The sequence below is a fragment of the Hipposideros armiger genome, unplaced genomic scaffold (assembly GCF_001890085.2).
Source record: "Hipposideros armiger isolate ML-2016 unplaced genomic scaffold, ASM189008v1 scaffold_652, whole genome shotgun sequence".
Lineage (NCBI taxonomy): Eukaryota > Metazoa > Chordata > Mammalia > Chiroptera > Hipposideridae > Hipposideros > Hipposideros armiger.
Genome location: NW_017732002.1, coordinates 890,544 through 901,435, shown reverse-complemented (window position 1 = coordinate 901,435; position 10,892 = coordinate 890,544). Strand labels below are relative to the sequence as shown.

The 10,892-nt window shown below is 42.3% G+C and overlaps 1 protein-coding gene across 3 annotated transcripts; it reads left to right on the top strand.

Moving 5' to 3' along the window:
• Positions 1–1,415: 1,415 nt before the first annotated feature.
• On the top strand, positions 1,416–9,586 carry TMEM254 (transmembrane protein 254). 3 transcript variants are annotated; one of them, XM_019626015.1, is made up of 4 exons: positions 1,416–1,656; positions 3,454–3,557; positions 3,750–3,809; positions 7,847–9,586. In XM_019626015.1, exons 1-4 carry the CDS (start codon positions 1,567–1,569, stop codon positions 7,965–7,967), a joined length of 375 nt encoding a protein of 124 aa, XP_019481560.1. In that variant the 5' UTR covers positions 1,416–1,566; the 3' UTR covers positions 7,968–9,586. The 3 variants fall into 3 exon arrangements, with proteins under 3 accessions (XP_019481560.1, XP_019481559.1, XP_019481561.1); XM_019626014.1 differs by lacking the exon at positions 1,416–1,656 and adding an exon at positions 1,825–1,995; XM_019626016.1 differs by lacking the exon at positions 1,416–1,656 and adding an exon at positions 2,101–2,395.
• Positions 9,587–10,892: the final 1,306 nt, after the last annotated feature.

Below are 10,892 nucleotides of genomic sequence, written 5' to 3'. Positions count from 1 at the left end.
CTGTGCTATAATTGTTCTATGCACAGATTAGCAATAATATGTTTATTATATCCAAATTTCAGTCATTTTTTCTTTTTTCTTTTTACAAAGATTTTGCATTTTCCTCTAGGTGGTACTCTTTTTCTCTCTCAATGTATGTGCTCAAAGGGAAATTATTACGCATTTTCACTTGCTTCCATCCCTTACTGTAGGAACCTGGTCCACAGGCAAATGAGCTGGCCAGCAGTCAAGGTCTCCCGGCTTCTTGGGACGCTGTGTACATGAGAGTAGGCCTGCAGGGCCTGCCACGTGATTTCTCCCACAAAATGCTCTGTTTTCTGTACCTATGTAACCTTGATTCTTCTCTGCCTGCGTGCAGATCACTACCGCTCCAGCCGGCCACCACCAGAGACTCTCTCCGGTCTGTAAGTCTCAGTAAACCTATGTCTCGCACTCAGCCACCTGGTATGTTCTTTGGGCTTGCGGTTTCTCAAGCACAAATCTGGGAACAATTCAGACTCAGTCCGAACACTTACCCTATGCTGACATATTGGTTATTCGTGAGAAGTTGATCTCTTACGAATTGTATGCAATGTGCAGCAGTATTCTACAAGAAGGAGTAAAATTATTCATGCAAGCGTGAGGATGTCTGGGAGCAACTTGTCTGTTCCCCTTCCCCCAAATTCCCCAGCGCTGTTCCAATTCCCCAATAAAAATCTTTAAAAAAAAAAGAATGTTCGATTCATATCCTTTACTCATTTGTCTATTATATACACTGAAGAATTCCTTTTTCCAGGTCCCTCAACTTTATGGTGCCTTTTATAAAAATAAAGTTTTAAATTTAGATGCAGTTAAAGTTTCAATCTTTGTCCTCTATGGCTTTTAATTTTAATAGTTTGCTAAGTTTCTTCCCCCTCTCTCAAAGTTTGTAAAACTCTTCTACCATATTTTCTTTATTGTTTTCAATGGTTAGGTCATTAATCCATCTAGAGAGGTAAGTATAATGGGGTGAGAGATTTCTCTGTCAACCCAGAAGGGATGGCAATACAAGGATACCTAGAGGATAAAGAGTTTAGCCATTCCTGTCACATGTGGAGAGGGTGAGTTAGGCAGTAGAGAAATTAAGGCACAGACAGGGTAGGTTAACTAGTCTAAGCGAACGCAAAAAGTTGGTGGCCGGCCATGGCTTAAACCCAGGCAATGTATTCCACAGCCCGTTCGTAGCTGCTGTGTCCCATGGTTCGATACATCTAATGAAAAGGAAGAGCATTATTTCTCACAGAGCACAGCCAGAGCTGAAGTTCAAAAATTAGACTTGTTATTAGACGCGTGCGTAAAACACCACCTGTTTCCAACACCTTTATCTTAAACCCGGGAAAGTGACACTCTGAGAGAGGTATCCCTTGCAAGATGACGTCCCGCCCACCAGGCCAGGGTCCAGAAAGGCTCGCTTTCCGGGTTTTGGAACCGGAAAAATCTTCCCCCCGTTCCAAGACAAGTGAAAGGTAGAAGCGCACGCCAAGGCCCCGCCTCCATCTCCGCCCGAAACTGTGCCCTGCTGCGCATTCCAAAGAATGTGCTACGGCGATGGGGTCGACAGCAAGCGATGAAGATTACTTCCAGAGGGGCAATCTGTTCTGGTTCACCGTCATCACCCTCTCTTTTGGCTATTACACGGTAAAGGCAGGGAGGAGAGTGAGCGCTCTATTCGGCGCAGGATTCGCGCCAGCCAACGAAGAGAGGTCGCGCAGGCGCAATTCCAGGAACCGCGGGAGAGGGGACTAGACCCCGGAAGATGCTGGCGCATTGGTCGGCCCGCGCCTTTCGCCTGTGCCTGAGGTCCTGAGAAACCAGCTACTCAGGCTTTCCCTGTATGGGGGCGGGGACGACTCTGGGTCTAAATCTTTCAAGATGGTGGCGGCGAAGTCGGAGGCCGGCAAGGCTGCGACGGCCTACTTCCGTACAGCCAGACCCTTGCCCTCGCTTATCACAGTGCTGGGGCTGGGATATTTCGCGGTGAGGCGTTGGGGAGGGCGGGACATCTGCTTTTGGCCCGCCGGGCCCTCGTAGGGCGAGGGGCGCTGTGGGAGAGAGGTCTTGCGCTTGCGCGCCTGGTGGTTGCCTAGGTTACTCGCGTAAACGGAAGTTCGATGGGCTCACGGGCCGGTTTCTGCTTTATAGAGTGTTCCTGCCTTTGGGTTTTCGCACCTCCACGGTTACCGCGACTTAACCGAGTCTGAGTAGAGCTCACCCAGGAGAAAGCCAAGTTGACAGACTGTCAGGATAGGGAGCGCTTCTGAAGCAGAATGTTTAGAATTGCTTGGAAAACGGGGATAAACCTAAAGGATGGGTAGGATTTAATTGGTAAGGGATAGAGAGGATATAAATGCTATGGCATAGATGTGGACTTAAGAAGGTAAGGATTCTCTACAGAGAGGAGAAGCTACTTTTGTCTGGCTGACCGAGTTCGTTTGAAGGATAACGGGAAAGACTCCTGGAAAAGTAGGTTGGGGACTAAGTTGGTATAATTTTGAACGAAGGCAAAGCTATTTAGATATTTGCCTCGGAGATCCTGGAAACTGCGTATAAGTGTGTTTGTCCTTTCCACAATGTTGTTGTGAAATCTGGCCTGATTTCCCCATATATAAAATGGAGGTGTTGAGCTAAAAAGGTGCATTTCTGTTGTGTGATTCTATGTCTCTGATTAATTAGAAAACAGATGGAGGAAAGCTTTGGTGACTTCAAATTGAGATATTGTGGAGCTGGTAGATGCTGCCCCTTCCATTCCCCTTGGTTTTGGAAGATGCAGTAATATTTTATGTTTTACTTAAATGTTAGATGTGTAACAACATAATGGGAGAGGTAGTACTCCTCTTGGCTGAGATCTGAATGGGACAAAAATTTGGACCTGTTGGGGCTTAGTTATTCTCAGAAAACTGACAGAGATTACAACAGAGACTGAGGGAAAGTTGGTAAGATTACAGAAACCTTATGTGATTAAGTAGTTGCTATTAGCACTTCACGAACCTGATCCCACATATTTTCCAATTTTGTGCAGTGGATCAGTCCCAGATTTAGAGGTAGAAAAAGTGAAAGAAGAGAAAGGGATTCTAAATCAAATGGTTTGGCTCAAGCCATACTTCCTGCAATAAAGAAGCTAGCCAGGGCACATAAACTCTTAAGATTTGTTAATAACTTGTATAAAATAATGTTTTTGGTGGAATTCATTCATTAAGGATAGAAGTCATCCAACCTGGGCACTGAGTCTGATAACCACAGTTTCCTCAACATAAATCTCCCACCAGAATAGCTTTTAGAAAGTCAAAAGTGGAAGCCCAGATGACTTAGTTCAGAGTTTCTTTGGTCTGTTCTTATTCTTGTAGAGTCAGGATTATTTCATAGCCTCTCTGAGAAACAAACACTTACTGATTTAAGTGACCTAATAGATGTTCTGTGCCTCTGGTTCTCTTTCAGTGGGTTGTCTTCTGGCCTCAGAGTATTCCTTATCAGAGCCTAGGGCCCCTGGGCCCCTTCACCCAGTACTTGGTGGACCATCATCATACCTTCCTACACAGTGGGTAAGGAGAGCTGCAGAATGGGCTGTGGACACGGCAGCTCCAGTCTCACTGTAGACCTGGGAGGCCTGCACTTGCCTTTTCATATCTAAGAATGGCGCTAGTTCACTTTAAGCACCTTTCTTTTTGAGGTTTCTGTGTTGGATTTCATCAGTAGATAACCATCACCTTAAACCAGGTTGACCTTTGTTTCAGGTATTGGATTGCCTGGCTGATTCACGTGGGAGAGTCGTTGTATGCCATGGTATTGTGCAAGTAAGTGTTTTTAATAGATCTTTGTGGCTTTTCTCTTGGTATCTGATATAAGTTGAGAGTACCACATTTAAATAATTCATGCACTTGTAGGCTGAGAGAACTTTCAGGGTAGAGTTGAATCCCCATGCCTAATACTGAACCTAGCCCGGAGAGAGTACCCAATAAATATTTCATGAACTAATTAATTTCATTTGTGTTAGCTAATCAGTTATTTAGTTACTTAATTCAGATGATTTTTCCTATTTTTTAAAAATTCTCTGCCTAGCCCCAACTAGAACAAAAGATTAGGAGGTTGCCATCTAGTTTGAAAAAGAGCTGAGTTATGGACTGAGGCCATTGATTCTCAATTCTGGTTTCACAACTGAGTCACTTGAGGAGCTTTTTCAAAATACGCAAGTCTGATTTCCAGACCCACAGATCCTGATCTGGTAGGCCTTCCTTTAGACGTGGGCATACGTTATTTTTACAGGCTCCACAGACAATTCTGGGCTGCAGTGCCAGTTTAAAAGCCCCTTGACTAGATGCTACTCAGCATATGCCAGTGTAGGTGAATACTATGTGAGAGTACTAGAAAAGATACTGTTTACATTTGTACCTTATATACCTTATGTAGTGGTATAATGAAGGAGCTGGTTCTAGTAATGCCAAATTGCTTAGCATGTTTTTTTCTGGTCAGGATTAACTGTCACCTCTATTGTTGTAATACTTCTAAAAATAGAAACTAAGGTACCTTATTACTACTGTGTTTTAATAAAAATAATTAATGTATATTGGGTGAGCGCTATGCCAGGCACTGCTGAGTGCTTTAAGTAGATTACGTTACTCTGTCTTCTGGTGATAAACAAGCTGGCCTTTCCAGGAAAGGAGCAGAAAGCTGCTTTGTTCTTTCTCACCCTCTCCAAGTAAATTCACCTTGTGGGTTGTTGTCTGCCTCCCACCCTAGCCCTGGATGAAAAGAAATCATAAGCAGTTCCATAGGTTTTCCTTGTGCTGTGATCTAGTCTAGCCCAATCTATTTATTGAAACTGTAAACTTACCTAATTCAGAATGTCTGTTCTCATCCAGCTGGGACTCTGGAGCCTGCTGTGGGGAAGAGAGCACGTTTAATGTCTTCTCTCTCATACCACCTTTTTTTCCCTATTCGCCAGCAGCTGCCTGTGGCCCCGGGGGTGGTGAGAGTGGTTAGGGGAAACAGGGCACAGCCGGCCTCATGAGCAGGCAGCTGGCTGCTGTGGATGTTGCATACACAGTGTTGGCTCTTCTCTCCAGAAGTGGATTTGGGGGAACCGCCAATCACTGGGGACCTCTCTTCTGCACTTCCCCTGAGGACGCCTCCTTGCGGTTTCCCCTCAGGATCAGTGATGGGGGGAAGTTCCTTTATTGCGATCTCGCCTACCCTTTGGTTAGGCCTTTGGGGTGAGGTCCCTTTTAAGCCCACCATGCCAGTGCACTTCCACAGGATCTGTGTGGCTCATGATAACAGCTTGCTTGTCCCTCCATGGGATAAACCTGCCAGTGCGTGCAGTTCCCAGTACAGCCATGGATCTTTGCTCTCCCATCAGGCAAGTAGACCAGACTTTAAACTTTTGAATCAGATGTTATTCCCTTCCTTCCCCCAAATTCCAGGGGACTCATGTCAAGCTCTCCAAGTGGTTCTGTTGAAGCTGTTCTTTGGGCTTGACTTGTGATAGGAAATGCCGCAGCATTAGTCATTTGCTTAAATGACCTCTTTCCAAAGTCCTCTTCAGGTCCTCAGTGAAATCTCAGTTTGGAGGTGTGTGGTCCAGCCCTTATAGTGTTGGACTGCTTAACACCTGTTTTGTTATTGGTATTTGGAGCCTCTAATGAAAACTAAATGACTCAGATTTAACATCCTGCTATCCAGTTTTTGAAGGGCGGAGGGAGAACAGGCATGTAGAGTTTAGGTCATTATCATCATGTCCTTGAAACCATTTCTTTATGGTCTAACATGTTGCAATGTAACCTTGGTAACTATAAAATAGAATAAATATTCCTTTCGAATTATGAATGAATAAATTTAAGTGAGTGATCACTACACAAAGACATGGAGTACGTTTGTAACCTCCCAAATCCCACTATGCAGCAACAAAAAGGAGCTAGTGAATTCCATTTAACCAGAGATAAGATTGGACTATATATTTGACTTTATAGCCACCATAATATATATACATATAGATATAAACTCTTCTATAACTTTGTACCATTGTCATATATATGCCTATTTTTCCATGTCTATACCTATAAGTTTACTCATTCATTTTATTAGTACATAGTATTTTATCATATGGATGTGCCTTAATTACTTATATATTTAACAAATTCCCCTTCCAATGGACTTTTAAGTCTAGTTTTTACTATTATAAGCAACACTGTATGAACAAGAAATTCTCATACATCCTGGCCCACTTTGATACATATTTCATTTTTTTATTGTTTGCTGGTAGAATGTATGAATATAGTCGATTTTTATCTATTGAACTTATACCTAGTGGCCTTGCTAAATTCATTTGTGAATTCTAATAGTTCATCTGTAGAGTCTTATTCATTTCCTAGGTATACAATTGTGTCTAGAAATAAAGACAGTTTTATTTCTTCTTTTCAATTCCATATATCCTTTATTTATGTTTCTTTCCTTATTGCACTGGCTAGTACCTCCAGCACAGTGTTGACCAGAAGTGGTGAGAGTAGGCATCCTTGCCATATTCTTGATCAAAGGGAAAGCTTTCAACATTTTGCATCATGTTTTTTTCTAGAGTTGTGTAGATCTCCTCTATCAGAATAAGCAAGTTCCATTCTATTTCTAAGTTTGCTGAGGACCCTGATTCAGTAGGATGTTGAAATGTATCAAATGCTTACGCATTGTTTAAGATGATCATAGTATTTTTCTCCTTTAATTTGTTAGTGTGGAAATTGCAGTTGACCGTTGAAGAACACGGATATGAACTGCACATGTCTGCTTATAGACTAATTTTTTTTTCAGTGAATACAGTCAGCCCTCCTTATCCATGGGTTTTGCATCCATGGATTCAACCAACTGCTGATTGAAAATAACATCTTCAGTCCACAGTTGAGAATCTGCAGATGCATAGGGCCAACTGTATACATTGTTCTGTATCATTTTATATAAGGGACTTGAGCATCCTTTGATTTTTTTGATTTTTTTGATTTATTTTTTTGTATCTGCAAGGGTTTCTGGAATCAATCCCCTGCAGATATGAAGGGCTAGCTGCAGTTAAGTTTTGGGGGAGTCGAAAAGCTAAACGCAGATTTTCAATATGTGAGGGATCAGTGCCTTTAGCCCCCACATTGTTCAAGGGTCAACTGTATGTCATTGTATTTAAATTTTGTTTTAAATTAAGTCATCCACATGAGACTTATTTATATACAGATGAGACTGTAGAAATCCATTCACTTCAATTGGGTCATTTTCTTTTGAGCTTTGTTTTAAGTAGTTGAGTTACAGGTGTTTATTATAACTGTATGCCAGGCCCTTTACTAAGTACTTTGTATATATTATCTTATAAATCATCTCAAAATTTGATGAGATAAGTACTATTGTTCCTGTTTTTCAGACAAGGAAACTCATTCTGAGAGACAGTGAATTGCCAAGGTCTCAGTTGTCCAAGCTAGGATTTACATTGGTCTATCTTCGAAACACTTGCTCTAAAGCCATACCCCTGCTTTTTAATCCTATCCGCTCATCAAAATCACATGAGAAACAGTTTTATAATACAGTGCTCCAGGCAGTAGCCAGACTGTTTCTCAGGGAAGAGTGTGCCATTCTAAATGCACAAAAAATAAATAAATAAAAAAGGAAAGAAAAATGAACTAACCATTCGAGTTAAGAAGCTGGAAGAAAATGGCAAAATAAACCCAATGAAAGTATATAGGAGTGCGTGTGTGTGTGTGTGTGTGTGTGTGTGTGTGTGTGTGTGTGTATTTAATTGAAGACAATAACTCCTATGATGCCATAACATGCAAATTCTGGTGGTTAAATATTTCTTTTCGTTTTTTAGGTCTAAAGGCATCACGGATAGTCGGGCTCAACTACTCTGGTTCCTGCAGACTTTCCTTTTTGGGATAGCCTCCCTCTCCATTTTGATGGCTTACCGACCAAAACGCCAAAAACGAACTTAAAGAAGAGACACAAAAGCTTTCTCTACACTTTGCTATCCAGTCTCACCTTTTTGGGGGTGTGCTGTGTTTATTCCATCTTTCTACTTTCTAGAAAGTTAAGACCCTCTAGTTATTCATTAGATTAAATGCTCTGATTGAACTTTAGTAGATAATAGAAAAAGATTTTAGCTTTTCAATTCTGCACACAAACCTGTTCGGCAGAGAGCTTTCAGAAAGCTCTTCTTGATGTTCTGGGCTGTGTTGGTTCTCTCTCCTTGTCATCTGTTTTAAGCCATCTACTGAATTTGCTTGTTGGTGTACCTTTGCTCCCACCTCCTGACTAAAACACAGTAGCCTTCCCACCACCATCCTAGCTCTCCTTTCCCCAAATATTTTCCATCTTTTTGGACCAAGGTGGAGTGACCCTCCCCACACAAATGTATTATTAGCACCTGTTAGGCAGGATCTTATCCTCTCAAACTTCCGTTTCTCACACTACTGAGAAAGATAAGGGAGATAAGTGCCTGGAGCGGGGTGGGCTGCGCAGTTACATAGCGGCACAGAGAACATGCTGCCACCCGGGAGGAGAGGACTGGGGAATGCCTTTCCTGATCCGCCCAGCCAGAGTCATCCTTCCCCCCACCTGGCCCCTGGGACAAAGTGCTCTGAGTGTACAGGGGACTGATGGCCACTGCTGGACTGCTGCTTCAAGTCAGGACCACAGCTCAGACAGCTTTATCTTTCCTCTAGCACCTGCCCAATGGCCTTGGACACAGGTGTTCTATCAGTGTTTACCGAACAAAGGAAGGAAACTGATTTCCCTTTCCAGGATCATTCCAATTTTTATGTGAAAACTAAAGAACCCATTCAGTGTACCCTCGTCTCAAAGAAAAGCAAGGGACAGCTCTTGAATGGTAGTACCACCTTTCTTTGGGTTCCTTGATGGTATACCTGTATGTTTTTCACACTTTCCTATTCTTGGTCCCTTTCTCCAGACTCTGTAGATGTCTCCCCCCAGCTCTGTCTTACTCCAACTCAGACATTCCTGTCCTAGAGATTCTAGCCCATGGGTGATCGAGCTGGTTACTATCTCTCCCGTTCCCCTTATTATACCTTATTACTACTGACTGGTTGGGGCAGGAGGTGCATTGACTCTGTCCCTTGACCCTGGTAGAATGACTGTCACCTCTAGGAACCACGAGAGCTCCTTTCCTGGAGAATCACCAGTTTGTCCTCTAGGGACTAGACCTTATTTTCTTTCCATGATGCACTAGGGCGTGTTATTTTCTTTAAGCAAACATTTATGAGAAACAACCCCCTCCCCCAAAAAAGAGGCCCCAAGAAAAAACAACCCTGAAAGATTATGGACTAGAATTGTTTCTGGTGGAGATCAATTTCTACAAATCTCAGTCTTTCTCTGTTTCTCTTCTAATGGAGGGGTTGCGTTTTGGTAAGGAAAAAGATTTTAAACAACATGGTAATCCAACCCAGATTTTTTAAGACCATGGTCCTCTCCAAGGGAAATAATGACAATAATATTAATGGTGCCAGGAACAATATGGCAGATTACTGAATGAAATGGATTAACTTGAATAAAATGCTATGAATTGTCTCTCCAATAAAATGCTGTTTTTTGTGTCTGTTTGGATATATTGTCACATCTGCTTCTATTATACCTATTCTCAAATAGACACTATTATGGAACTGTTAGTCCAGTTTAGATACCAGGGATGTATTTTTCACTGATACATGCAGAATGCCCCAGTTGTGGGTCATATACTCCCCATGTTTCTAGAGCTGCCCACAGCCCACATAAGTCTTCCATGCACACTGAGCTACAGGTGGACCTGAGCATCCCCTTTCATTGTAGGATTGTCCTCTAGTTTCCATTTAAATTTCATTCAGCATTTGATACAGTCTAGCAGCAAGTGAGAGGAGTATTCTGGCTTTTTAAATGCCCAAAGTATAAAATCCTGTAATCTTATTTGGGATATGATCATGGCTGACAGCAAAAACGGATCCTGAGGGAGCGAATAGTGCAGGTCATTTTATTAACCTGTGAACTGTATTCCGTCAGGTAAGATAACATCACACAGTCTCCGACTGATCTTGTGTTTCTTCCCTCCCTCACAGCTCACCAGCTTAGAAGTCAGACTGTGAAGCAAAAAAATAAACAAAAATGGAGACGTCTTGGCTTTGTATTGTAGTCACAGTGGTGATATAGTAGAAACATCTTGATGTTGAGTTTGGATGAGAAAAGGCCCGAGGCGTTTTGGTGGAAGCAACTGTGAAGGCCAAACAATCTATAAACTTTTTTTACCCACCCCAAAGATCCCAAGAGCATGTATAGTTTGGAAGAACAAAAAAGGCCCCATGGAACAAAAAAACTAATGACCTCACAACTTAAATAATAACAGGCCAGATTTATAAACACTATTTCCTACATTCAACATGTTTATGACTACGCAATCTTAAGTCCAAACATGTTTTACAAGCCATGGTTTTAAAACAAGTCTTGGGTTTAAGAGGCTATATTCCTACTGAAGAGTTTATATATTTTGCTAAAGAAGTTCTTTAGCAAAACAACTTGCCATTTGAGAGCCGGTATTTACACGGAGAATTCTGAGAACACAGAAGTTGGAGTACCTGCCATTGAGGCTAAAGAACAAAGTGCAGTCACATTTTTATCTTTGCCCAGCCTTTCCTGGAACCTTATTAAAGCTCTTAGTTTAGCAACCTAGGTTATAAGTATCATTTATCCTTCTTTATCTTATCAGCACAAATAAAAAAAAGAAAGAGGGCCGGCGAGTGGCGCGGTGGTTAAGAACTGGCTTGGGACGCCAGAGGGCCCCCGTTCGGATCCCACATATGAGGGCCAGTGACACTGCCCTCTACAGCTAAGATGCTGAACAACAGCTCAACCTGGAGCTGGGCTGCCGTGAGTCA

What these genes read in the sequence shown, in the direction of transcription:
- TMEM254 (XM_019626014.1), top strand. Translation starts at nt 1,891, where the DNA reads ATGGTGGCGGCGAAGTCGGAGGCCGGCAAGGCTGCGACGGCCTACTTC. An exon ending in TGGGGCTGGGATATTTCGCG is followed by an intron (nt 1,996 to 3,453) that starts GTGAGGCGTTGG and finishes GTTCTCTTTCAG; the next exon opens with TGGGTTGTCTTCTGGCCTCA. An exon ending in TATGCCATGGTATTGTGCAA is followed by an intron (nt 3,810 to 7,846) that starts GTAAGTGTTTTT and finishes TTCGTTTTTTAG; the next exon opens with GTCTAAAGGCATCACGGATA.